This window comes from Carcharodon carcharias, chromosome 2 (assembly GCF_017639515.1).
Source record: "Carcharodon carcharias isolate sCarCar2 chromosome 2, sCarCar2.pri, whole genome shotgun sequence".
Taxonomy (NCBI): Eukaryota; Metazoa; Chordata; class Chondrichthyes; order Lamniformes; family Lamnidae; genus Carcharodon; species Carcharodon carcharias.
This window is the reverse complement of record NC_054468.1, coordinates 178976308-179004291: the sequence shown is the minus strand read 5'-3', so window position 1 is coordinate 179004291 and position 27984 is coordinate 178976308. Positions and strand designations below refer to the sequence as shown.

The following is a 27984-nucleotide window of genomic DNA, read 5'->3' as shown; positions in this document are numbered from 1 at the left end:
TCCTTAGCCACCCTCAAGGCTTCAAGGTGCCCTAGGCTCCTGCCACTCGCAAGACCTGGAGTGGTCCTTGATGCTTTCTCCCTCGCCTCACAGCATCGGGCTCTGCCCCTCAGCTTGTCAAAGACACTGCTCCCTGCATGGAGGACCCACTATTCCCCCTGGTTGGTGCTCTCCCCCAAAATCACAACCTGCTTCTGAGGCCCCACTACAATAAAGGTTGAATGCAGATTTTGTTGGAGGCCATATGATGGTATTTTGTTTAAATGCATGCAATGCCAGATCCTGGTTTTGGATCAACCAAAGCTTTTCCAAAGCAACGTTCAAGAAGTTTTAAAATGTAGGTGATAAGATCATTATTGGAGCAGCCATGCTGAAAACCATATAAGAAAATCATAACTTAGCCAGAACCTTCAAAGTGATGGGTAACTTAAAGGGTAACAGCAGTTTATATAAAATTAGAAAGTGCAGCCATAAGACAGTTGTTGGAAAAATAAGGAGGTTCATTGTTCACTGCAATAGGATGAATACATGCAAGTTTTTAAGAAGAAAATGTGGACTAGGAGGAAGAAAGAGAGGTAATTTTGGAGGTAAATATCCTGAGGATGATGGGCGGAATGTTAGCCGGGTTCAGTCTAATTGGAGAGTGGAGTATTTCATGGCCTGGCACAGATTAAAATAGATGTTACCATTATAATGAGTAGATTGGCAGAATATACTTCATCAGTATCCTCAACATTAGAATCAGGGAGAAAACTGTTAGCCTTCTCTTATCAAAACTAATAGCCGTATCATGAAGGTGCCGGAATAGTGGCAAAGAGATTCACAGAAGTTTAATATTTTTTGGCAGGGGTTTCCAATTATATGTTTTTGCTGGTGATAAATAGCTATTACTGGGCAGGAAATATCTCATTTATTTCTTATATGAAGTGTTAATTCTTGAGGCAACACCAGGATTCTGCAGAGTTGGCCACATAGTTTTCTGAGTACCTACTGTGGGTTGCTAAGGACAATTTTTTTTCTCTAGTACTAATGTATGATCTTCATAAGTTCTTTTTAAGAAGTTAAAGAACATGTCATGCTGAGCTTTTTTTCAAAAGCTGGGAAAGGCTAGGTAACCTTGAATTTGAGGAAAAAAAAGCATTGTAATGGTAGGCAATCAGCTTCCTTAATACAAAATAAAGCTACTGGCCCACCTGTTAACAAATGGTGTTGAGCATCGAAAAAAATGTGCTGTGAACAATAATGAAGAAGGTGCTCTTCTGCCAATCAGAATTTTCCTGCATCATAAAATATTTATGATACAGTCTAGGCGAGAATTACATTAATCAATTGAATTCAGGTAGTTGGAGTTTGACATATAGGAAACAAAGGAGGCTGGTGCCATTAGACCCAAGCCTTTGAGGAATGCTTCTGGCTGCAATTCTGTGGCTGATTAGAAAGATGTCAACTAGTTTCCAGAAGCTACTAAATAAATAATTATGTATTATAAATAATAATAGACCAATCCAGCACAAGCTGGAAATTCACTGTTAAAAATTGTATTTTAAGAATATTTCAGTTGGTGCATATAAGGTTTTTTGCTACCAGGTGCAGCTCATTGATGATGAAGGGTACTTAGTGGACAATAGTCTTGACCCTTTGATAACAAAGCTATCTAGGTAAAGTTAGGCATAATCTTGATTAAATGTACCTGTTTAGGCACTTAGTTAAGATTTTGGAAGTTTAAAACGTAACAAAGGATAGTTCACTTCACTCATATCATGAATAGCATCTGAAACCTGACAATATTTTATTGGGTCTGTGAAAGTAGATGTCTTTAAAGTTCATGCTTCCAGGTAGCATCCTGGGGATAATGGCCAATATGAGCCCACAATGACTTCTTCTGAAGCACGTATTCAAATTTCTGAAGTCTTTTATCATTTCTTTTTCATTGTTGGACTGTGCAGGTCGCTGGAGGCCCAGCATTTGTTGTTCATCCCTAAATGTTCTTGTGAAGGTGGTGGTGAGCCACCTTTTTGAACTGATGCAGAGCCTGTGGAGTAGTGGGGGAGTTGCAAGGTTTTAACTTAGCATCAGTGAAGGCGCAGCAATAAGGTTCCAGGTCAGAATGGTGTGTCAGGAAACAAAAATGCAGTGACATAATAAACTATTCTCTGATCTTTGTCAATGCCAATAAAGCTTGAAAAAAATAATAAAATGAAAATACCATCAAGAATAAATCACTAGAAACCCAAACAACACAACATAATGTACTAGACTACTGAAAATGAATATTTGGAAAGAAAGAAGCCTTTTTTCTTTACTTTGATCACCCTTCTGACTGCATCTGTGATCCTTGTCCACTTTTATTCTTCTCACGTTTCTTAGTTCAGGGGACAACATGGGACTGAGGACTCTCTGGCCTAGCTGTTTTAACATTTTAAGTTATCAAAGGATAATATAACACGGGAGGCCCTTCAGCCAATTGTGGCTGTGCCGGTTCTTTGAAAGAGCTACCCAAATAGATCCATTCTCCTGCTCCTTCCCTATAGCCCTGCAATTTTTTTTTTCATTTTCACATAAGTAGCTATCCAACAAACTTTTGAACATTACTATACTAACTCCTTCTACTATCCTTTTAAGTAGTGTATTCCAAATCCATTGAGAGGAATGGAAAATAAGATCGAGCAGATTTAAAGGGGCCACCATCTGTTTTGGTCTATTTTGCCTCCCTGGTCAGATTTCACTCCCTGAATCTTTCTCTTAAGCTCTATACATCAAGGTACAATTTCCAGTCAATGTTATAGCACTGTTTCCACCTGATGACTTTTTTTATTATTAAAATAAAAGTCTATGCTTATCCAGGCATAGACTTTCAAGAAGAATTTTGGCCAACACATTGAATCTCATGCAATTTCTTCCAGTGCTGAAGTCCCATAAGAGCATTGATGAAAACAAGTAACTTTCTTGTTAAAACTGTGGTACCGAAGTATGATTCCACTTCACTACCTCATTTGCTGAGATAAATTGGAAAAACATTGAAAGCTGAAGAGTCAAAATAAAGACAGAATATCAGAAATTTACAGCAGGTGCATCAGCATCAGAAAGAAAAATGAAACCAATCCTGATGAAGAGTACCTGCTTGAAATATCAATGTGTGTTCTTTCTTTCATATATGGACAGATCTGTTATAATCCCAGAATGTTGCAAATTCATCAGCATCTTAAGCTGCAGAAGTCTTTACACTTAGGAGCTTATTTGATAGACTTCATAAACTTTACACAATGTGCATTTGTGATTCTTTGAAATGTATCAATCATCACAATCTGGTACTGGAAAAACCTTTCTGCATTCAATACAGCATTTGAAGACTTAGCTCTCAGCAAATATTTTGTATCATTGTCAATCAGATTGGAATTGCATAGCAACAGAAAAAATATCTGTCGCATACAGACAAACAAACAATACTGATGGACGAGTGAGAAAATGAACACTATCACTGCAGAAACAATGCACACCTAATCTTCATGAGAAGAGAAAAGAACCAAAGGTGACCACATGGGAACACAGGAAGGAAAAAAACACATGGTACAAGTTGCAACTCTCTTGAAAGGACTGGCATCACTTGTGATCTTCAAAATAAGTTAGCCATGGTATGTGAAGAATAATAATATAGCCACTGATCTAAATTGTTATATTTTACACATTAACCTTTGTAGCAAAGATTATTCTAATTTTACAATCATTAGCATTTGCTTATGCACACATGTATTGAAAACTAGTCTTCATAATAATACCTTTCACTGAATACCTTTCATTTTCAATGTAAAAAAAAGAAAGAAAATTAAGGATCCATTTCTACACCCAGCTGATAATGTTCAATTTTCAGGCTTCTTCTTAGCCATACATTTTTGCTGTTATATATGGCCAAGCGCATCTATTTGTATGCTTGTTGGTAGGCACAGCCAACACTCAGAAAATCCTTTATCTATTTTTTTTGTTGCATTTCATCAAATTAACAATAGTAAGTTATTCAATTCTAGTACATCAATGGATTATAAAAATAGTTGTAGCATTGGAACACAAATGGATGTTTGTTGCGAATGAGCAGTGTTCTAGGACAGAACTAATCACTGAATGCACTAGAATGGCTCCTTATTGAGACATACCAGCTGCACCTACACGCATGTGAGTTTATGTAGAACTTTATCTCCTGGGCAATGAATGGAAGCCTGGAAGTAAAAAGGGCAGTGGACTTGAGATAAGGAGGGAAATAAGAAACAACTAAAGGTTGGGCCATGTCAGAAACCTGGTGGCACAAGAACCAAGTGGGGAGATCTATAGAATGAACAGATGATTATGAGACAGAGTCAGTGGCAGGAACAGGATTATAAGGAAAAGCAGCAATAGGGCAGCTGAGGGGTAAATTATAATTTTTTAGCTCTTCAGGGTATTATATTTCCTCTTGGCTATTTTTCACAGTGGAATTAAGACAGGGGTCTACACAGAAGCAATCAGAAGGCTTGAACATGAAACTACAGACAAGAAAAAAGTTTATTATACAGATATCTGTTCATATGCCCACATTTACACATGCACATTTACCTGTGTATTTTATATTCATGTGGAAATCACATACCATACACGTATATTTCCACATAACTATAAAACACGTAGATAGATAGACATACGTAAGTGTACATACAAGAAGATATCTGTGTAATAAACCCTTGGAAATCCTTGGCAATAGTTCTGCATGTCAAAAAGATTCAAGCCAATGATTCGGCCTTTCCTTCTTCCTGGTCTCAAAAACAGCTGTCGATCAAAACCACTATTTGAAGGCTAATTTGATCATTTGATGTAAAGCAGATACCGTTGTAGTCTTATTTTAAGATCCAATTGAGATATGTCAGAATGTCAAATAGAAGTTGTTGTTAAGACATTATTCTACTGATGGAACCATTGTTGAAAAAAATACAAAATATAGCAGTCTTTAAATTAATTTATTACTGTAATAATTCTTGGTCTTGAAAGATTCACGTGCTTTGTTTCCTTGATTTGATTAATTTTGTTGTTTCCTTGTTGTGAATCAAAAGTACAAGACAGCAGATGCTGGAAATCTGAAATAAAAACAGAAAATGCTGGAAATACTCAGCAAGTTTGACAGCATCTGTGGATAGAGAAACAGAGTTATTGTTTCAGGTCTGTGACCTTTCATCAGCACCCTTGATGAAAAGTCACAGACCTGAAGCATTATTATCAGCTACGTGGGAGGGTTTTTAGAGGTTAGAGGGCAGGGAATTTCTGAAAATTGTGTGGCAAGTCACCTACCCACCAGTTTCCGACCTCTGAGAGATCTTGCCAGAGGGGGTCAGACCAGACCTGCCTGGTAGAAGTGGGTAGCCAACTAGGATCAATTAAGTGCCCACTTGAGGGCAAATTGGTGACACTGCCTGGATTTTCCTGATAGTTGATGTGCCCCTGGTGAGGCCGAACCCTGGAAATGGACTCCTCGCAAAAGGCCATTGGCCATCGATGTCTTCTTTTAAATCCCTCATCCTAGACCCTTGGGAATCAGAGGGCCACAATTGCAGTCACAGGCCATCCTGTGGATGGGCTCGCCCTCCACAAGGAAAGCTTGGCAGCTGTGACCACCCTTTATTTTTAAAAATTCAGAAGTCTTCAGAGGGTGTTGCCATCTTGAGGTGCCCTCAAGCTCTTCCGCCTACCTCGCCAGTACCCATTCCTCCTGGTGGGGCTGCTGGTCGCTCATAGCCTCAGGTGCTCCAATTGACCTTCCTGTCTACACAGCCTACTCTGCATCCCTAATTGGATGGCAGGGCAAAAGTGAAAGTGGTCTTTTAATTGGTCACTTCCAGGAAAATAGTGGAGGCAGCTGGGCCTAGACCCTACGGGGTTGGGACCCAAAAATGGGCCTGGCCGTATCTAACAACGATGTTGGTAAAATTTCACCTGTTAACTCTGTTTCTCGCTTCACATATGCTGCCAGACCAGTTGAGTATCTGCAGCATTTTCTGTTTCTATTCTTTGATGTGAAGGACGTGTTCATATATTTTAGTATGGTCAAAGGTGCAGTGTGGGAATACTTTATAAGATATGATATGATATTTATTAGGCAGGTTTCATTACTGTTTTTGCAAATATCCATGAACTATTATGATCTTGTCTAGATTCTCTACATCAACTGAATTAACATAAGCATTGCATCTGGCATTTATGACATTAAAAGAAGTTTGAAACATATCGATAATATTTTGGAGAGTAGATGCTTGAAGTAACTAAGAGGTGCCAGAATCAGGTTTTGTTTTAGGGTGCCCAAAAAGTGATCAGGGTAGGACAATAACATGGAGAATTTACCAAATAAAGAAATGTACTCATCAAATAGATATAGATTGTGGGACTAAATCCAATTAGGTAGAATTAATAAAGGGAGAGTAGTCACAGGATTCCAAAGGTACTGCATCTATGGGTGACTCTGTGGGCTGAATTTTGCCCTTGACAGGCGGGCAGGTTTGACTGACTTGGTGGCGGCGAGTCTCGCTGCCATTTTACGTGGGTGGGTCAATTAAGGCCTGCCCAGTGTGACGCCCGACAGGAAGCGCTATGCGCTTCCTGTGCAGGCGGGGGGATTCCCCAACTAAGTGGTGCCACAGGGAGATCACTGAAAGATTGTGAAAGTTGAAAAATAGAAAAATAAAAAAATCATTAACATGTCCCCCCTCATGTGAAAATGTCACACGAGATGGGACATGTTAATAAAGTACACAAAAACTAACTTTTAAAAATCTGAACTCAAACCTCATCCCACCAATAGATGAGGTTTGTTAAATCACTTACCTACCTGCCCATTGGGCCCGTGCGCCGAGCTGAAGGCCGCACGGGCTCCTCAAAATCATTTGTGACTTAATGGCCTTAACAAGGCCTTTAATTAATGGCAGGCGCACGTCGTGCTGCATAGCTCGCCCGCCGACCTAAACATCGTAATGCTGCGCGCTGACGTCAGGACACTCGCGGGACATCAGCGTGTTACCTTTTAAGCGCTGATGTGTGGGCTCCACCACCCGCACGTCAGCCAGAAAATTCAGCCCTGTGAGTGAAAGATTACATGAATAACTTGATTAAGGCAGTCCCAAATTGTACCCCATAACCAAGTAGATCTTTAAGAAAAAATCACTATTGCAATCTCCCAGTGGACAGTTAAGCGTGCAAATCAATCTGTGTCAGAATTTGTGAGCTCTCACCTGTTAATGACATTAATCAGCTAAAAGTTAATGCTATATTCGATTTCCTTCTCCGTCACTGAGTGGAAGTCTTGGTACCTACACCCAGACCAGGAATTAAGGCACTCACACGTCACCACCACTTGCAGAATCACCCTCCATTCAATAAAATCCTATTGTCAACCCCTCCACAAATCACCACTTATTGAGCAATCCCCACTTTCTCCCAATCTCTGCATATCCCCTCTTCCTCATCTCCCATCTAACTTCTCCAAACCTCCTCTCTCCAACCCGTTCTCTCTCTCCCTGTACCATTTGTAGCTTTTCCCGCCACTTCTTCCCTCTTCCTAGGTCCAGTTATCCCACCATCTTCTAATATAAGCAGGTTGGAGGCTGGGAATTCTGCAGAAAGTAACTCACCTCCTGACTCCCCAAAGCTTGTCCACCACCTAAGGCACTGGTCAGGAATGTGATGGAATACTCTCCACTTGCCTGGATGAGGGCAGCTCCAACAAGACTCAAGAAGCTTGACACCATTCAGGACAAAGCAGCTTGCTTGACTGGCACCTCATCCACCACCTTTAACATCCACTCCCTCCACCACTGACACAGTCGCAGCAGTGTGTACATTGGTTATGGGGTACCATCTACTAGATGCACTGCAGCAACTCACGAAGGCTCCTTTCACAGCACCTTCCAAATGTGACCTCTATCACCCTGAAGGACAAGGGCAGCAGACACATAGGAACACTACCACCTGCAAGTTCCCCTCCAAGCCACACACCATCCTGACTTGGAACTATATCGCTGTTCCTTCACTGTCACTGGATCAAGTCCTGAAACTTGCTCCCTAACAGCACTGCGGGTGTACCTACACTGCATGGATTGCAGCAGTTCAAGAAGGCAGCTCACCACCACCGTCTGAATTGCAATTAGGAATGGGCAATAAAAATGCTGGCCTAGCCAGCAATGCCCATGTCTCATGAAAGAATAAAAACCAATCTTCATGCCACGAATATTGGCCTTGGTCTTGATTGTCCAATAAAGTACAGTAAATCTAATAAGCAAATTACTGCAGGTGAAATAACTGTTAGTAACTGGGATCTCTACCTCTGTGAGGACAGGGCATAGAAGAGATGCAGTGGCAAAATAATCTAACATGAGCATGACTGGGCTATGCAGGCCATATGAAATTTCACAAATGCAGTGTTCTACTATACATGAACAGGCATGTGTATGATTCATGATGTACCCCATTAAAATTAGTGCTTGAATTTTGAAGGAAACTAGAGTGCATGATGAAGTCCAGATAAGTCAGGACAGGTCTTGGGTGGGGGGCAGTCGGGTTAGGCCTCGGGGTGGGGTTGGGTCGGGTCGAGTTAGGTCAGGCTTCGCGGGGGTGGGGAGGGGGTCCAAATTGGGCCGGTTCGGGCCTCGAAGTGGAGGTTGTGTCGGGTCGTGTCTCAGGAGGGAGGGTGCAGAAGAGATTCGCGATTGGGTGGTGGGTTGGGAAGAGCCCCTCAGAGAGAGGGAATCCTGGGGGGGTGGCGGGGAGTTTCATGGTGGGGAGGAATCCTCGTGAGAGGGGTGGAATCCTGGTGAGGGGGGTGGAATCCTGTTGGGGGGGGAAATCCCATGGGGTGGGACTCTGCGTGGGGCTGGGGAGTCCCCCTGGTGGCAGTAGTCAGGAGGTGGGGGGATTCCAGTGGGAGGTTCTGGGGTCTGCAGGGGAGTCCTGTCGGGAGGTCGGTGTGGGTCTGTACAATAGTTACCCAGAAATTAGAAGTGGTTTTAATCCTTCTAACTGCTTCTGGTAACTATTGATATAACACAGTCGGAACCATCTGAAATTTGAGATTTAAATCACATTTTTGGATGGTTCCCAGTGCAGGGCAGTTGACCAGCGGAAGTTTGCACTCCCAGGCAATTGCTGCGCAAACCTTACCTGGGAATGTCTGGGTGGGGCGATGGGGGGAGTTCTCCAGCGCATCTTGGGGTACCCTTCCCCTAAGTTACACTGCCCTGGAGCTTGGAAGTTACAGCCCAATTTTAAATTGCTGTAACACTTTTTACTCTATTATTTTTATGACTGCTATATTTAGTAAAACTGTAAGGTCCTGAAACTTTAAACGTCTACCCCTGCATAGTAAATTAGTTTTAATAACTGCATTAGTATAAGGAATCACCATAAATGCTTTATGATTTTACAGTAATGTATAAATTTGAATGCAAAGGATTCTATTGATTAAAACTATAGCTAATATTTCACAAATAACATCTCAAAACTGAAAGGTTATAGCTATCAGAAGTGATTGAACGGAATGGATCTCTTCTTTAGTAAAGAGAAAGCTGAGGGGTTACCTGGTAGAGATCCTCAAGATTATAACGAGGTTTGATAGGTTAGACATAGAGAAAATGTTTCCTCTTGCACTAAGGGCCATAAACATAATACAGTCACTAATAAATCCAAGAGCGAGTTCAGGAGAAATTTTGTGATCCAGAGAGAAGTTAGAAGATGGAAGCTAGTGCCACAGGGAACAATTGGTGCACTCAAGGAAAGGCTAGCTAACACATGAGAGAGAAAGGGCTGGGAGGTCTAGATGGAGTAGCGTGGGAAGAGACAAGTGTGGAGAAAAAAACATCAGTGAGGATGTGTTGAACTAAATAGTCTGTTTCTAGGTTGTATTTCTTTGTAACCTTTGAATATGTATCTTTGTTTCTAACAAAGCTGGAACAGTTTAAAGCCCAAGTATGCTGAGAAACAGAATGTAGGACATGTGCATGTGCCTCAATGCTTCATAAAGCAGGGGATTTCGGCCAACTCTAGCATGATGCCACCACAAAACACATCTTTCCTTCACCACCCCCGTCAGCATTCCGTAGGGACCAATCCCTCCAGGACACCCTGGTCCACTACTCCATCACCCTAAACACCTCAGCCCCTTCTCAGAGCACCTTCCCATGCAGTCGCAGAAGGTGCAACACCTGTCCCTTTACCTCCTCCCTCCTCTCTGTCCAATGGCCCAAATACTCCTTTCAGATGAAGCAGCGCTTAACTTGCACCTCCTTCAATTTGGTCTAATGCATTCGCTGCTCCCAAAGCGGTCTCCTCTACCTTGGGAGACCAAACGCAGACTGGGTGACCGCTTTGTGAAACACCTCCGGTCTGTCCACAAGCATGAACCAGGCCTTCCTGTCGCTTGACATTTCAACACCATCCTGCTCTCACGCCCACATGTCCGTCCTTGGCCTGCTGCGATGTGCAGTGAAGCCCAATGCAAATTGGAGGAATAGCACTGCATCTTCCGATTAGGTACTTAACAACCTTCCGGACTTAACACTGAGTTCAACAACTTCAGACCGTGAACTCTTTCCTCTATCCTCACCCTTTTTTAATCCCCTTTTTTCGACCTTCACTTTTATTTTTTATCCACTTATTTTTATCTTTATTTTTATTCATTTATCCATGATTTTATCCCTCTCTTAATCAACCTTGCCATCCCCTTTTCTATCCTTTTTCCCCCCACCACTACCCCCTCTTCCCACCCCATCCCCAGTAGGGCCATCTGCCATATGGTCCATGTTGTTCTTTCACACAATTTCCACTTCTCTTCAGCTCTGAAGAAGGGTCATATGGACTTGAAATGTTAACTCTGTTTCTCTCTCCACAGAGGCTGCTAGAAATGCTGAGTTTTTCCAGCATTTTCTGGTTTTGTTGTTGAACATTTCCTCTTGTACTATTTGTAATGAGATTATATACCCATTTGTAATTTCATTACAAATAGAACACCAAGAAAACTTGCTCCACAGTGAATTTCTAAACAAGGGCCCAGATTTTTTCTACAACAGAGCCTCTCCATTGTGGCAAAAATGGCAGATGTGCCTGGAAATTCCAAGTCCTGCTCCTGAAAACAGCACTTCCTATTTTTATGGGGGTTAGACTGGAGCTGGGCCAGGGTTTAATGCATGCGTGGTTTACAGGGGGCAGCTAGCCATTGAAATCACCACTGTCTTCACTGAAGTGGGATTTCGGTACATCAAGAGTGTGAAACCCAGATTGTGCAGATTAGATCAGTTATGTGCTAATCTGAATTTACAAACATACAAATTAGGAGGAGGAGCAGACCACTTTGCCCCTCGAGCATGCTCTGCCATTCAATAAAATCATGGCTGATCTGAATGTAACCTTAACCCCTGCTTATCCCCTATGACCTTTCACCCCCTTGTTAATCAAGAATCAATCTAGCTCCGCCGTAAAAATATTCAAAGACTCTGCTTCCACTGCCTTTTGAGGAAGAGAGTTCCAAAGACTCACAACCTTCTGAGAGAAAAAAATTCTCATCTCTGTCTTAAATGACTGACTCCTTATTTTTAAACAGTGACCTTTAGTTCTAGATTCTCCATATCCGCCCTGTCAAGACTCCCCAGGATCTTAAAAGTTTCAATTAAGTCACCTTATTCTTTTAAAGTCCAATGGATATAAGCTTAACCTGTCCAGCCTTTCCTCATAAGACAACCTACCCATTCCTGGTAATAGTCTAGTAAACCTTCTCTGGCATGATGGATTTGTTAGGATAGCCAGGGTACCCTTTTGGAGAGGTGAGGTATCCCTTCAGAAATGGCCCCTGGACACCTTAGGGAGAGTTAAGGCATCCTTTGGGATAGGCAAGGCATCTTTGGGATTGTTAAAACTAAACATGACTGTGCGGAAAAGGTGCATAAACTCAATAGAACTGTCAAAGTTGTCAAAGAACTGTCAATATGTCAAATAATACTAGGTGTTTTAACATGGAGGGGGTTAAGGGCAAATAGTGGTTGTTGGGACATGGGATGGCATGAATTAGCACTATGTTTGCATAGGAGCTTTCCGGGGTCATGGGAATGTGGGGAGCATGGGGGTATGAGTGGTCATGGTGTGTGGTTAGAGGGACATAGGTTGGCATAAGGGTATGAGGGAACATGAGGGGGGGTGGGAGTAACAGGGTGGCATAGGTTGGCATGAACGGGACATGGGGAGTGTATGGGAGTGAGAGGAGATGAAGGTGAAAGCTGTTTTTTGTTTTAATCTTAGTTTTATTTAATTCAACAAAGTGCTAGAGCACAGAGGCAGGACTTCCACCCAGCTTGCCTCCGCACTCGTTCTGGGGGTGAGGGGTCCGACTTCTAAACCAGCCCCCCAGAATAAAAATCAGAACTGCGAACAGCCATTTTTAAAGGTCAGATTCACAGAGACGGGAATTCAACCCAATAGGGGAAATCTGGTTTAGTTGTTCAAGTGTGTGGGGCTGCAGATGTAGGTCACTGACTGTCACAGCAAGAAATAACAAATAATGGTGTGAGACACCAAGAATTGTTGTCATAAAACTCATGATGGTCACTTGAATAATGCTGTTGGCAGTGAATTGGGTGAAGTTTTTACCACCTGCCTGCTCAGCTGAAGATGACATGTGATGCACATATGGTAAAAAGAAGGCTCATTGATTTAAAGTATACAGACTTCCTGAATTATTCATTCTTCAATGTCAGAATGAAAAAGAACTGTTTTTGGTAAGTGCAATTTGAAAGATAAATGTGAATCAGTGAAATCGCAACGGGAAACAAGTCCTGAAAGAATATCAGAACCGGGGTAAAGTCTGATTTCCTTGAGTCACTTCCACTTACCAATGCTGGCTGACTTTATTCATTCTCTGTTTGACTATTTTCCCATTCATTATTATTTGTTCAGTCCCAATAAATAATTCAGTATTGCATATCTAAAAAAAATACCCAGCTTTGTATTGTTTTTTTCCAGCAAATATTCTGCTATTCCAGAGTTGAAATTTAATAAATGTAATATTTGTGTTTGGAATTCAGTGTCAGTGTGTAAAATATAAAGATTGAGAGTTCATTATTAAATGTGTGGGAAACCAGGAATGAAAGGAATAAAAAAAATCACAAATTAACATGGTTAGACATTCCTATTTCTGATGTGCCTAAGTGATTCTTGTTAACTTATTAAACAGGATGGATAATAAAATGCAAAGTCGAACTGCTTTGTGCAAATTTAAATTTTGTTGGCTATAACCCTTCAGAGATGGCTGGATACAGAAATGGATATTGGAACAATTCTGCTTCACCAAATACAATCTTAAAATTAAATACCAGGAATGAGGGTGAATGAGAAAACACAAACAAGGGATGATGAAAAGTAATATCAACAAAAAGAATGGACAACAAAAGTCATAAATGTAACTTTTTATGATTCCATAAAATTTTCATTATGAAAATCAATAAGGTTACAAAATAACAAATACAATGGTAACAACAGTGTTTAACCTTTAGATTGTGATAGATTGTAGATAGAAATTAATGCATTAAAATTATACATGATTAGATGAGCTTCTGCCTTGGTTTTGTGCAGAAATGTGATTCATCTATGCAAACATATTTCAATATATAAAACAATGTTTATGTATTTCTGTTTATGTTTTGAAGTTTAAGTTATATAAACATCATGCTAAATAATTGGTCCACTGATATTTCCCAAATTTCTTCTGGTCATGCTTAGCGAGAGAAGACTCTGTCCATTATTTGAGCCCTGGACTCTGTCCCACTTTCCATGGTCATGGCATGTTAAATTATCAGGCAGATGCCAATGCCAGCAGGGGTGCACTTCACTGGGGATGCATGGAGAGGGAAATCTCTGTTGCATTTTGCTGCAGCATAAATAAATCCAGAGCTATCCAGTATGTAGCCTGATGAACAAGAGCTTAGAAATCCAAAATGATGAAAAAGTGTCCCATTTTTAAAAAGGTCAGTTTTAGTAAATTGGTGCATATGCTGAGAAATATGTCATCCTGTGTATTTTCCTCATCCATATGTCATCATAATACATTGCCCAAATGCAAGTATGATTGATTATAAGATTGCATTCTACTCATCCAGCAATATTGATATAAGGGAAAAGGGACATAAGCAGGTCCTGTCCCGACCTACACTAAAAGGAAATTTAGTCTCCCTTAGGAGGATAATAGTATGTTTATTGTACATTCAGAGAATTGGGGGAATATGTCACTTTTACTTAATTTAACAACAAAATAATTATTTTGAAAAAAGTTCTATAAGTGAATTTCTGGGATCTGGAATATAAAGTAATGTTGGCCATGCCAAGTATCATAGATTGTCATTAAAACCCCTTTGATTCACTTGTGTTCTTTAAGGAAGGAAATCTGCCATCCTTATCTGGCCTGGCCTAAATTTAACTCCAGACCAAAGCAATGTCATTGACTCTTAACTGCCCTCTGAAATGGCCAATCAACCTACTCAGTTCAAAGGCAATTAGAGATGTGCAACAAATGTTGGCCTTGCCAGCGACACCCACTTCCCAAGAAATAAAAAAGAAAAAATACCTGAATAATAATCACTTTTGGATTACAAAGCTCTCGGTCATAACATCAAGCTTGAAAATTACTGTATGCAATATTATTGGGTGGAGACTTAACACAATCATATTAAATTCCCTTTCACCACTATTTCATGGAAACATTAACCTATTTATTTTAAATGGACTTATGCTTCCATTAAGGTAGTGGTAAGTAACATCACTCAGTAATTTCTAATACACAGTTATTTATAAGTTCTAAAAATATGGTGTTATGACATATAAAAAGCAAAGAGGATAATAAATGAATCAAATCTGCCTGTAAATTCAATCCATTATTTTTGTGTTACTTCACCTTTAAACATCTTGAGTAGCTTGATTTGGGCTTAAAAATATTAAATCAGCAGAGGCACTTTTGTGAAAAAGTATCAGCACTCCAAAGGTTAAACATAACAAGATAATACTGAGAAATAAAAAGATGTCGCAAAAGATACTGCAATTATTACAAATAAGCAGGTATCTTTATAGAATGATGGCGATTGATTTGCCTCTCGAGCGAGTGAATTAGGGATACCTTCACAGTCCCGCTCAATCTGCCCATTGCAGTACAAAGCATCAGAAATTAGGTCTGGAAGTCGTCCATTCAGGTCTACTGAAGCCAAGCAACCTTGAAATCCCTCCCTTGATGCCACCAGCTTTGGTAATGTTTTGTACATGTCTTTGGCAATTCCTCCAATATACAAGTCTCCTATGGATTAGAGAAAATATAAGTATAATTAACTCAATAAGCTTTACGATTGTGTTAATGTGCTCATCAAACAGAGTAATTTTGGTAATGGAAAATTTATAGTTTCATGTTATACATACGGCAATGGCATCACACCTTTCATGTTGTTATAATGATAGGGGAACCAATTGCTCATAAGGGATTATGTAAGCACATTGTGTGTTCATTTATTTAGAATAGGCACATGAGAACATTTATACATAGGTAGAAAGCTGGAAGCCATCAGCAGCAGAGTTGTGTGTGTGCACTCTGCTCAAAGACAAAAGTGAAACTCTGTCTGGATTGCATGACACACTTCCCTTCTAGTCATGTCATACTGCTGTAAGGACATGGCATGGTGGCAACAGTGGGATCCTGGATGCTAACTTGTTGTCCCAACTCTAAACTTGGCAACTCTCACCAGCATTTTTAGCATGCAGGTTGGTCATCATCTCTTGCAGTTTTAAAAGTTGCTTTCTAGGCACACCAAGTAAACTGAAAATAGCACTTAGAGTGTGCACAATAGTTGTGCTTGACGTACTGTGCGATTGTCAAATAATTGGTTACTTGGTAAAGTAGTCCACGATAAAGTCAGTGCCATGGACATGAAAGAGGTCGGATATGATTTTGGACCAAGGAAGGGTAGGAACTTGATGGGGAATCAATGGTTCTTTCTGCTGATTTGGCATATGCTCTTGACATGCCTTGTACTTCTTGACGACAACTTCAATGTCATTGTTTATATCCAGCTATTAGGCTGTCTCTCATGCAAGTCATCTTGTCTGATCTATGTCCATGTGTGAGTGATGAAGTTGTTGAAGAATATCAGATCGCAAAGATTCTGGTATGATGACCTGCCTGCCTTTAAAAATGACTCCCTAGGAAATGCCCAGCTCTTTCCAATAAGGCTAAAATGGTGTGTCACATGTTCATGGACATGCTAAATTGAATCAGGCCATCATTCAATGATGGTTTTCCACAGTGCCTGTAGTGTATAATCTTTCAGCCTTTCTTCTTGTAGCTGTTGGAATTTGCATTGTGCAAAATGTACCAGATCAATTTGGAGAATATCTTCAAGTTCAATATCAATGAAGTCAACTTGTAGATCTAAGGATATATTTTGTATTCTTGCTGGGTTAGGCAATCTGTTACATTTATATGATGTGACCATTAAGTTACCTGGCTTGTGCTTAATCTCACAGTTGTAACCTTGAATCTTTATCAAGTGTGGTTGCAATTCTGGCAGTGCACTGGTCAATGTTTTTCACCAAATCATCGCCAGTGGCTTGTGGTCAGTCTTTACCATAAATCTTTTGCCAAATAAATAGGTATGAAAATGCATTATTCCAAACACTAAAGCTGATGCTCGATGTTGGAATAGTTGGATTGCATTATAGACAAAGATTTTGAAGCAAATGCAATCAATTTGCCTTTTGTAGCATGCATGCTCCCAGACCTTTCTGTGAGGCATCTATCCTGGCTAACAGATCACCTGAAAGGAAGTAATTGAGAACAGCATCCTCCAAATAGAGTACAAGATGTAATAAGCTCTTGGGACTCCTCAACTAGATGTAAAGACCGGTAGCCATGCTTGGCACCAAGCTTCGAGAAGAATTTTGCACCTGAAAATCTCGGATTTAATTCTTCTAATGCGGGTATTTTATAAGAACAACATTTCAGAGCTGCGCTTAAATGTTGTGGATTGTGGCGTACTCTCAACGATCCATCTTTCTCTATGATACATGCAATTGAGCTGCCCCAATCGATGTGCTCTTGCACTCTTCTAATGATTCCGTCTTTCTCCATTTTGTCCTGTTTGACCTTCAAACCAACGAATCAGATCTAAGCTCTGCTGTCTTGCCATATCCAGTCATGGATGATGGTGGACAATTAAACAACTAACAGGAGGAGGTAATCCTCAATGATGGGGGAGCTCAGCACATCAGTGCAAAATACAAGGCTGAAGCATTTGCAGCCATCTTCAACCAGAAGTGCCGAGTGGATGATTCATCTCAGCCTCCTCCAGAGGTCCCCAGCATCACAGGTACCAATCTTCAGCCAATACAATTCACTCCATGTGATATCAAGAAAAGGCACTTGATACTGCAAAGGATATGGGTCCTGACAACATTCCTGCAATAGCACTAAAGACTTGTGCTTCAGAACTAGCTGCACCCCTAGCCAAGCTGTTCCAGTTCAGCTACAACACTAGCATTTACCTGGCAATGTGGAAAATTGACCAGGTATGTCCTGTCCACAAAAAGGACAAATCCAACCCAGCTAATTATTACCTCATCAGTCTACGCTCCATCATCAGCTAAGTGATGGAAAGCGTCATCAACAGTGCTGTCAAGCAGCATTTGCTTAGCAATAATCTGTTCATTTACACTCAGTTTGGCTTTCACCAGGGCCACTCAGTTCTTGATCTCATTACAGCCCTGGTTTGAACATGGACAAAAAAGCTGAACTCCAGAGATAAAGACAGAGTCACTGTTCTTGACATCAAGGCAGCATTTGATCAAGTGTGGCATCAAAGGATGGCAAAACTGAAGTCAATGGGAATTGGGGTAAACTCTCCACTGCTTGGAGTCATGGCTAGTACAAATGATTGACCACCAACTCCACAACCATTTCATCTCAGTCCTGGAACAACACTGCAGAGGTTCCTCAGGGTAGTGTCCTAGGCACAACCATCTTCAGCTGCTTCATCAATGACCTTCCTCCCATCATAAGGTCAGGAGTGGGGATGTTCACAGATGATTACACAATGTTCACCACCATTTGCGACTCCTCAGATACTGAAGCAGTCCATGTTCATATGGAGCAAGACCTGGACAGTATTCTGGCTTGGGCTGATAAATGGCAAATAACATTCATGCCACATTAGTGCCAGGTAATGACCATCTTCAACAAGACAGAATCTACCAATCTCCCCTGGATATTCGATGGCATTACCATCACTGAATCCACCACGATCAACATTCTGGAGGTTACCATCAACCTGAAACTGAACTGGACTCACCATATAAATACTATGGCTACAAGAGCAGGTCAGGGGCTAAGAATCCTGTGGAGAGTAACTGACCTCCTAACTCTCTAAAGCCCTACATCTACAAGGCACAAGTCAGGAGTGTGATGGAATACCTTCCACTTTCCTGGATGAGTGCAGCTCCAACAACACTCAAGAAGCTCGACACCGTCCAGGACAAAACAGCCCACTTAATTAGCACTCCATTCACCACCTTCAACATTCACCCCCTCCACCACCAATGCAGCGTGCAAGATGCACTGCAGCAATTCACCAAAGCTTCTTCGACAGCACCTTCTAAATCTGCGACCTCTATTACCTAGAAGGGCAAGGGCAGCAGTTGCATGGGAAGACCACCAACTGCAAGTTTACCTCCAAGTTACCCACTATCCTGACTTGGAAATATATCTCCATTCCTTCACTGTTGCTGGGTCAAAATCCTGGAACTCCCTCCCTAACAGCACTGTGGGTGTACCTACACCACATGGACTGCAGCTGTTCAAGAAGGCAATTCATCACCATCTTGCAAGGGCAATTAGAGATGGACAATAAATGCTGGCCTAGCCAGCAACGCCCATATCCGATAAACGAATATTAAAAACAATCCTTCCGCCATCCGACTTCATCAGGGGAGGTTTTTGCTGCTGCAGGGAGACTGACCAGATTCACCCCCTCTGCCACCAATGCAGCGTGCAAGATGCACTGCAGCAACTCACCAAGGCTTCTTCAACAGCACCTTCCAAATCTGCGACCTCTATCACCTAGAAGGGCAAGAGCAGCAGTTGCACGGGTGGCAACAGTTGCCTCTCCCATAGTTAAGTAGGCCCAGCAGCCATGACAAGCTAGATTTCTTTTCACCCAATGTTTCAAGTTGATGACCTATAATCTGAACTGGATAAAGCTGGAGATCTAACAGATTTTAAGCTTGTACAAAGACAAGGAAAGGGGGAGGGGAAGAAAGAACAAATAAGGTGATAAGGTGTAACGGTGGAGAGACTAAATGCCGAAAGCAATGATGGTGCAAGGCAAAAAGGTATGGCAATAGGATCCATTCTCACCCATTCCTATTTAGTCAAGCTTCTTCTACCTTGTGTTACTTCATTCTTTACTTCTGGCCTCCTGTGCATTCCCTCCCCTCCATCTTACCTACGATGACAGATTGACTGTAATCTTTAGAACTCACTTCACCTCTCAACTTGTCTCCTTAACTTTACAGTCTCAATAAAACCTAGCTTTTCTACTGTTCTTTTAGTTACCTCTTATAACTCTTGCACTGTAGTTTGCCATGTATTTTCCTCTCTGTGAAATACTTTGGACCTTTTCTACATCAAATGTGTTTAATATGGATGCACATTATTCCAGCTGAAGCAGTACAATACTTTTAGAATATTTGATCTCTCTTGCTATGTCTGTATACAGCTTTCCCTTGTTTGGCACTTCTGTGTTCCTAAACAAAAATCAGTTTCCCATGAGAAAACATGAAATAAGGGTAGATTTTATATTACTTTGGACCTAAACTGGTCCAAAAGAATCCTATTAACTCTTTATAATTCTTAATAACTTGCAGTACAAACTCTTTCGACTTAGCTCCTGCCTGCCGCTTCCCGCCTCCAGCTCGTCACCTCTCCTGACTCTCCCGCTTGCCACTTGCCTCCCGGACCCTCCCGCTTGATGATACTCTCCCTGGCCCTCCTGTTTGTTGCCTCTCCCACTTACCTCACCCTGACTCTCCATTTCTTTCCATGTCCCTTCAGCCCGCTGACCCTCCACTCACCACTTCTTCCCTGAACTTCCCGTTTGTCGCCTCTCAAACTTTGATTTCCCTCCCCAGCTCTTCTGCTCGCTGACCCTACCAAACTGCTGCGTCTACTGGTCAACAGTCCTTCCACTCGGCACATCTCTCCATGAATCTCCCGCTTGCCGACCCGACTCTTGCTCGCCACTTCACTCTGTGGTCATCCTCTCTTGTTGCTTCCCTCTCTTAAACTCTGACTGTGAGTGAGGGCTCAGGAGATGGGCAGCAAGACAATGGGAGGGAGTTTGCGAAGTTGCGAGTGGGAAGGAACGAGCAGAAAAGTCAGGAAGATGCGGTGACCAGGAGGGTTGATACATGGAAGGGTCAGGAAGGGAAGGGATGAGCGGGCAGGTCTGGGGGCAGGAGGTTGACAAGCAGAAGTGGTGAACGGGAGGGTCAAGAGGGAAACAGCGAGTGGGAGGGTTGGGGAGGGAGGAGACTCAGCAGCAGTTTTACTGAGCATGCTCAGCAACTGCACTAAAATGAAATTGGTGGCAGCGCTATTGGGGAACGTCACTAATTTATCAACCACGCAAAAACAAAAATGTGCTATTAAAATAAGCTTTAAAAGGGGGACACCTGTATTTAAGTGTATGAACCATAAATCTAATCTACAAGTGTGTTGCTTTAAATAATTTTTAGAATTGTTCAGCTGTTCACTTTGAACTGTCAGTATTCAGAACATGTATGGAGAATTAGTACCATATTTCAAATTATCTTTACACAAGAATCACGGATGCTTCTGGCAGGATATTATTTATTTTCAGTGTGGATACTTATTTTCAGTGTGGACAGTATCTTTGCATAATAGCTTTTACACTGACATCCCCAATGCAATAAACTCTAATGTGTGATGGTCTTTAGTTCCTATGCTCAGCATGATAATATCTTTAAATTTCTTAAATGTAGTTGAAAACAACACAGCACTCAACTCTTTTGCCCAGTGAAAATCACACAGTACCAAGCTCAGGGTGCAAATAGTTATTATTTAACCTTCCTATAGTTATTAGTGTTTCAGTGCACTTATATTTGATAAGTATAAATCGTCATTGCTTTTTGAGCTTTGTACTGCATTCTGCAACACAATGCTTTTGCCTGTTATTATTCTCCTTTTTATCAGTTTTTTTCCCCTGATGTACAATCCAGCATTGTACATTTAAGAATTATTAGAGTTTTGACAACTGGATCCATTAACACCTCTATTCAAATCTTTGGTTTACACCAGCCCTTGCAATGCTTATACTGAAATGCTGTGCAGCCCAGAATACACACAGCTGCTTGAAAGCAGTTTTCTGCCCATGTGCAACAATTGTCCCACTTTGTTTATTCTCTCTACTAAATAATTATTTCAAGTAACAACTGCATATATTTAGCAACATATTTGTGGTAACGGGAAGAAGAAATATAAGTTTGGAGTCAGTTTTACACCATTTTATGAATTTTTACACCAAAAAATAACCATTTCAAAGTCATACAATTAGAGAATGGTTACAGCACAGAAGGAGGCCATTCAGTCCATTGTGTTATGCTGGCCCTCTGAAGGAGCAATTCACCTAGTGCTACTCCCCTGCCTTCTCCCCATAGCCCTGAAGTCTTCCTTTTCTGATAATAATCCATTCCCTCTTAAATGCCTCAATTGTCCCTGTCTTGACCACACTCTCAGGCAATGTGTTCAGATCCTAACCACTCGCTGTGTGAAAAATCTTTTCCTCATGTTGCTATTGCTTCTTTTGCCAATTACCTTAAATCTGTGCTCGCTCATTCTCAATGCTTCCACCATTGGGAACGGTTTCCCCATTTCTACTTTGTCCAGATCCCTCATGATTTTGAATAACTCTATCAACTCTCCTCTCAACATTCTCTTCTCCAAAGAAAACAGTGCCGACTTTGCCAGCCTATGTATATAACTGCAGTTCCTCATCGCTGGAACCATTCTTGGTGAAACCTTTCTGCACTCTCTCTCATGTTTTTATATCCTTCCTAAAATATGGATGCAATACTTCAGTTGAGGCCAAACCAATGTTTTATGCAGGGTTAAAATAACTTCTTTGCTTTTGTAGTCTATCCCTATTTATAATGGTCAGGGGTGAGCTTGCCTCTACTTGGACAGGTCGCCCTGCAGTGATTTAATGGCTGTCAGGCCATTAATTGGTTCAAGGTAGGACTTGCACTCCACCACTTAAATATCTGGAAGTCCCTCCTCCAAGAGCTGCTGGCCAATCAAATGACTAGAAGCTCTCTTGTCCCAGCTGTGCCCCCGGAAGTGGTGTCCACAACTGGAACTACAGGAAATCCCCAGTGAAAAGGAGACATGGAACCGGACATGGAGGTACATTTTAGGTTTTGCCATGGCCAGGCTGGTAGGACTGGCCTTTGAAGGGCAGGGTAAGGGACCGTGGAACATATTTGGGGGAGAACATTTGGGCACTGCCCAAACAAGAGGCAAACCCCACTGCCCATAGCTGGCAACAAGGAGGTCAGGTGCCCCCCAATCAACTTGCAGGGGTGGAATGAGGCTCTTAGGTGGTCCTTAATGATTCATGCTGCAATTAAACCACCTCACCAGTGGGGGCAATATTACATCATAGATAGTTATCTGGCATCAACTGATACAACTCACTCAAGGGGTCTTTTTCCCAGCAGATTCCCTGTCTGGAAGCAAGCTTGATTAATCAGCATGGCTCCCTGACAGGCAGGGGATCCTGAGGTGGCCTGAACTTGTTTAATGTTAGAATAGGGGGTGGTCTGGATCTTACGGGTGTGAGAAGGTATGTTGCCAATCCTGGGGTAGGGTGACATCCTATCTTGGAGGGTGGGGTGGAAGGGGGGGTGGGTAGGAAGGGGGCAGGACAGAACAGCGGAGGGATTGATGGGGGACAGGGAAGAAGTTATGCTTGGGAGGCCAAAAGAATCCTGATCCTTATGGCCCACAACCAGTGCTGGAAAACACTTACATTTTCCAAAAAGAAGCCCACAGAGCCCTTTAGCTGCAAGATTTCCCAAGACCCAGCCGGCCAGGGTTAAACCTGGAAGATAAGTTAAATCTGACTCATGCAGCCTCATTATAACATTTAAATGACCAACCCACTTCCGTTAAAAGCAAGAAGTTGGGGAATTTGAGGGGGGCAGTGGTCGAGTTTGAGATTTTTAAAGTTTTCACAATTCACCTGACCCAAACCCACCCATTTTTGCGAGGTTAAAATTCTCTGCATCTGCTTCTTCGGTTGCCCTGTGCTTTGCTATTTAATTATAAAAATGATATAGAATAAAAGATTAAATAAAAGCAAGCATGGAATATGTGACTTTAAAATGGTCACTAAATTATATCTTCGCATCTTGGTTCATTTATGCCTTGCCCTCTGATCTAGTTTTATCTGAAGACACCTTTTCTTAACTCTTGGGGCTAATTTTACCTTCTGCTGTGGAATAAGAAGGTGTTAGTGAGCCAGCAGCCTGTGTTACACCTCCTGATTTTTGCTTCTATTCCATTTTCTGGGCTCATGATGGGATTTTGGGAAGCACTGGGGACCCTGCTTCTGGCTGGAGGGGGGTGAAGGGAGAGGGGAGCAAAACATCAATGCCCCGGACCACAAGCACCTAGATCAGCAGGGTGTGCCTCCAGGGCACCTAAATAGATATGTGGTATGGCATATTTGGATGCTCACCACGTGTAATTGACCAAACTACAATTGATCGCACCAAAGGTCACCTTTGAAACATCATCAACCTGAAATGTGGTACTGAATTTTTAATTGGTGTTGAAGAACAGGGAAGTGCATCTTTGCAAGTTACGTGCTCAGTATCTCACTACTTGCGCACTTCCAGTATGCCATATAAGATGCCCAAATTGATGGAGGGAAAAGGAAAATAACAATGGGCTTCAGGACTTCTACAGAATCTGTGCAAAGCCTTTTTCTCATTTTTCATCCTCATGGATAATCCAAAAATGTTTTCTGACAACAGAGCAAAATCTAGCCCATATTCTTATGACCAAATCCATTCTTGTATAACATTCCAATTCAGGTTGGTGCCAATCTGTATCTTGGACATTCTACCTCAATTTGAGAAAAATGAACTGGACAGTGCAAATCCTATAAGGCATGATTAATCTGAAGAAATCCAAAAAGTTCCAGGACTCAATGCAGGAAAAGAAGTTTGGAAGTAATTCTGCAGGATTATATTGACATTCCCTCTTAGAAAAACAGAAGAAATTATGTTTTATTGGAGAATAGGTAAACAGTCATGTTTACCTTTCAGATCTAGATTTCTGGCTCCGACTGTATTTTGAGTAATGAGTTTGGAGTTGATCTTCACAGTGTGCAAGTTGTTTGTGTCCCTTGAAATCAGCACATTATGCCATTTATTGTCATTCAGTGGTTTGTCAGAGTTGCCTTTAATGAGGGAAGGTCCAGTACCTAAATCGAATACATAGTGCAAGTACCTGTGGGGGTAAAAATAAGGAAGTCAGTGTTTAGCTAGAAGAAGACAAAGTCAGTTCAGATTGTAACAAAAATCAGATGGAATTTAATGCCCTCACCCGAAGTGAGTTTGGTGGCAGAATGGGGGTCATTTAATCAGGCAGGAGGGTACCGCATGGGTACCCAGCTGCCTGACCTCCATCACACCATCACTCACCTGTGGCCTAGATCCCTTGCCAATCCTGAGCCTCGGTTGGGTGCATTGCCAGCGGCAGCCACTGCTCCCGCTGGTGCTGCTGAGCAACGCAGATCTGCAGATCTTATTAGCTGGCAGCTCTCTGGAGTTGGGATATTTGCCCCCGGGTCCTTAATATTGGGGAAGACCTGCTGCTTTCCAGTTAAGTGCCTGGCTAGCACTTAATTTGGTGGGTCTTCCCAAAAGGAGGCAACATGGGACTCTTGTTGGCTCTCCAACCAGTGGGTATAACCCACTTCACTTCTTTAAAGACTGCCCATTGTGTCCTTCTGTTCATGCAGCTCAGATGCAAAATCAATTGTAGAACAGCATAATTCTTAACTACGCAATTATAAAACAATCTTTAAAAGGTCAATTTTGTTCCTTTACACTAGGAATGGGGAGAATTCTGGCCACAGCTATAAAGTACCCTGAATCTTCAGGATCTGGATGTTAATGAATAGAATTATAATTATAACTAGAATACCAGTAAAGCACTGGAGCATAGTCTCCAAAAATGTAACATGGCAAATATGAGAGCTCATTTATTTGGAATTTAGTGAGCGCAACAATACCCTTTAACAAGTTCAATCACAATGAAGTCATTGCCATCCCCACTGTTGAAGAGTATCAGGCCATCAGCTGACGTGGTCTTGAACTGGAAGAACAGATGCATGGATGTGTAGGCTTGCAACGTGGACAGTGCAACATAGCTGGATTTTGTCTTGAAGGTCACAGGGTCAGCAATAATAATTTTGAAACCAAATCTAGCATTGAGCTCGCAGTAGTCAATATCACCAATTTTGCACAGGTCAATGTAGGGCATGCCATTGAACATTAGGCTCTGTAAATGGCCGATGAAATTTGAGGGGACATTTGACATGTATCGCCTCTCTGTCACTATGCCTGTTTCAATATTATGGAACTCGAGACGAGTATGATCTCCTGTCATTTGATCTGAAATAAGATAGAAAAAATAAAATATTATAAAAAACAATTTTTTTCCCAAAAGTACAAAGGAACTAGTTACATTACATATTAATTAAAGAGTTGGTCATCATTTACTGTTTAAATTCCATTCTCCTCACCTCACTCAACTGCCTGAATAACACGCTCCAAAAACAGGAGCGAAATGCACACACACCAACGTATTATCAGGCACCAAGAGGTCGGGTCACATTCCCGGCATCATCACGCCAGTCCAGGATAACACAGTTAGCAGGCGGGTCAGGAAATCAGGAGCCCACCCACACCAAGCAATTTGAAGGTAATAGCCTAGTTGTGCTCATTAAAAGGGTAATAGACTGCTTTGTGGAAGAAGTAGATGTATATTGACTTAAATTCATGATTTAGGAAGCTGAGCCCTCATGCAGAGAGGTCCATTTCTGTGTTGCGCTGCTAAAGAGACCAGCGTGGCCCTTGAAATTACGGGCCGTGACCATTTTCCCGCCCGGCTGCTCTGATTAGACAGGATACTCTCAGTCTGCAGTCCACAACCCACACAGCACTCTCAATTGGACCAACTGACACCTTATTCAGCATCTATGGGCAGCGGGCTCGGAAGTCTGAATGCCAGCAGCTTTTGGGTGTGGGCCCCACTAGCGCATATTATTCAGCCCTATACATGCACTCATCAATTCCAAACCTATTTGTTTTAATTTACGTTTGAATGAGTCCAATACTTCTCCCACAAAATACTCCAGTCTTTTGGCAGATGACATAATAATGATAATATTTATACTTCAACACAATGCAGAAGACTAAGGTTGTTTTAGTTATCCCAATATAATACATGTAAATTATTTTTCTTGCAAACTGTTACACTATCCAGCAGATGGCGCCATTTATACACTTATGTTGATAACTGTGATACAGAATGTGAAGAAACCATTTCCAGCATTGGTCCGTAACTTAAGAATGCAATTTATATTCCACCATGATGTAATACATAGGTGCAAGTGTTTGATCATTCACCAGCATTTAGTGTTTTCTAAAACATTCCTGTTAGCAAAGGGGAACAATAGAATATCTCGTTTCTGCATTTTTATTTAGTTTTTGCAGTGTATTTTATTGTATTGTAAAACCGCTTTTACATTCCATTAAACTAACTGATAAATATCACCGACTATAAATGAAAAAAGCAATGAAGAGAAGTAAACTCAGCAACAATTATTCTGTTAAGCTTTATCCTGAAGAAAAGACAGGTTTGGGTATTTCATTTACTTCTTTTCATTGCTATTTTATGCAGGGAACATGTCAACATAAGCTAAAGATGTTTGAAACCCTATCTCTTTCAAATACATAAATTATACATCAACCTCAAATTAAAATATATCCTCATATAGTCTAGCATCTTAAAGTATCTTTATTTTTAACATATGTTCTTGTTTTATGTTGGGAAATACTGAGACTGATTTAATGAGACACATAATGTAGACGGTTGAGTATTTTGTTAGTGTCAAATGGTACTTTAATGCTTCAGAGCATGGCAACAACCCTTAGATGTCAATCGGGATCAAAGTTGTATGGTTTGTGCTTGAGAACACACTATCTACTAGGCTAATTGATCTCACAACTGTCAAATTGTGTTACAGTAGAAGTGAGAAAGACATGGCAGTATCAGTTCCTGGATCCTGAGTAAATGCTGACTCTTTAGTGAATAATAAAAATCAATTTAACCTTGTGGCACCTTCTGGATTTTTTGTGATTGAGCAATGACTGTAAGCATTTTTAACACGATTTCTTCTTCCCTTCAATAGTCATGCAAACCTATGAAAATATTCTGGCAATAGTACTGAAGACTTGTGCTCCAGAACTTGCTGCGCCCCTAGCCAAGCTGTTTCAATACAGCTGCAACACTGGCATCTACTCGGAAATGTGGAAAATTGTCCAGGTATGAGCTGCACATAAAAAGCAGGACAAATCCAACCCGGCCAATTACCACCACATTGGTCTGCACTCATTAATGGTAACACAAATAAATGCTGAGATATTTTTCCAATAATAGGGAAAAGTCTCCTTGGTGCATTTCAAGAGCTGGATTAGAACAACAGCATTCATACCTTAGTTTGGACAAGTATTAGTCTTCTTTGTCAATTCTTCCACTTTTCAGTTGACAGTAACACAGCACAAATTGCTGTCACAAAAGTTGTGATTGACATT

The 27984-nt window shown here is 41.4% G+C and overlaps 1 protein-coding gene across 1 annotated transcript in view; it reads right to left on the bottom strand.

The window, feature by feature from the left end:
* Positions 1-27984, bottom strand: part of nrxn1a (neurexin 1a) — a 2049839-nt gene that overhangs the window by 843273 nt on the left and 1178582 nt on the right. Inside the window, exons 14-16 of the mRNA XM_041177542.1 lie at positions 25398-25779; positions 24420-24610; positions 15155-15328 (exon numbers count right to left, since the gene is read on the bottom strand). Of these exons, the coding sequence (XP_041033476.1) occupies positions 15155-15328; positions 24420-24610; positions 25398-25779 (747 nt within the window). The remainder of the gene's footprint in view (positions 1-15154; positions 15329-24419; positions 24611-25397; positions 25780-27984) is intronic.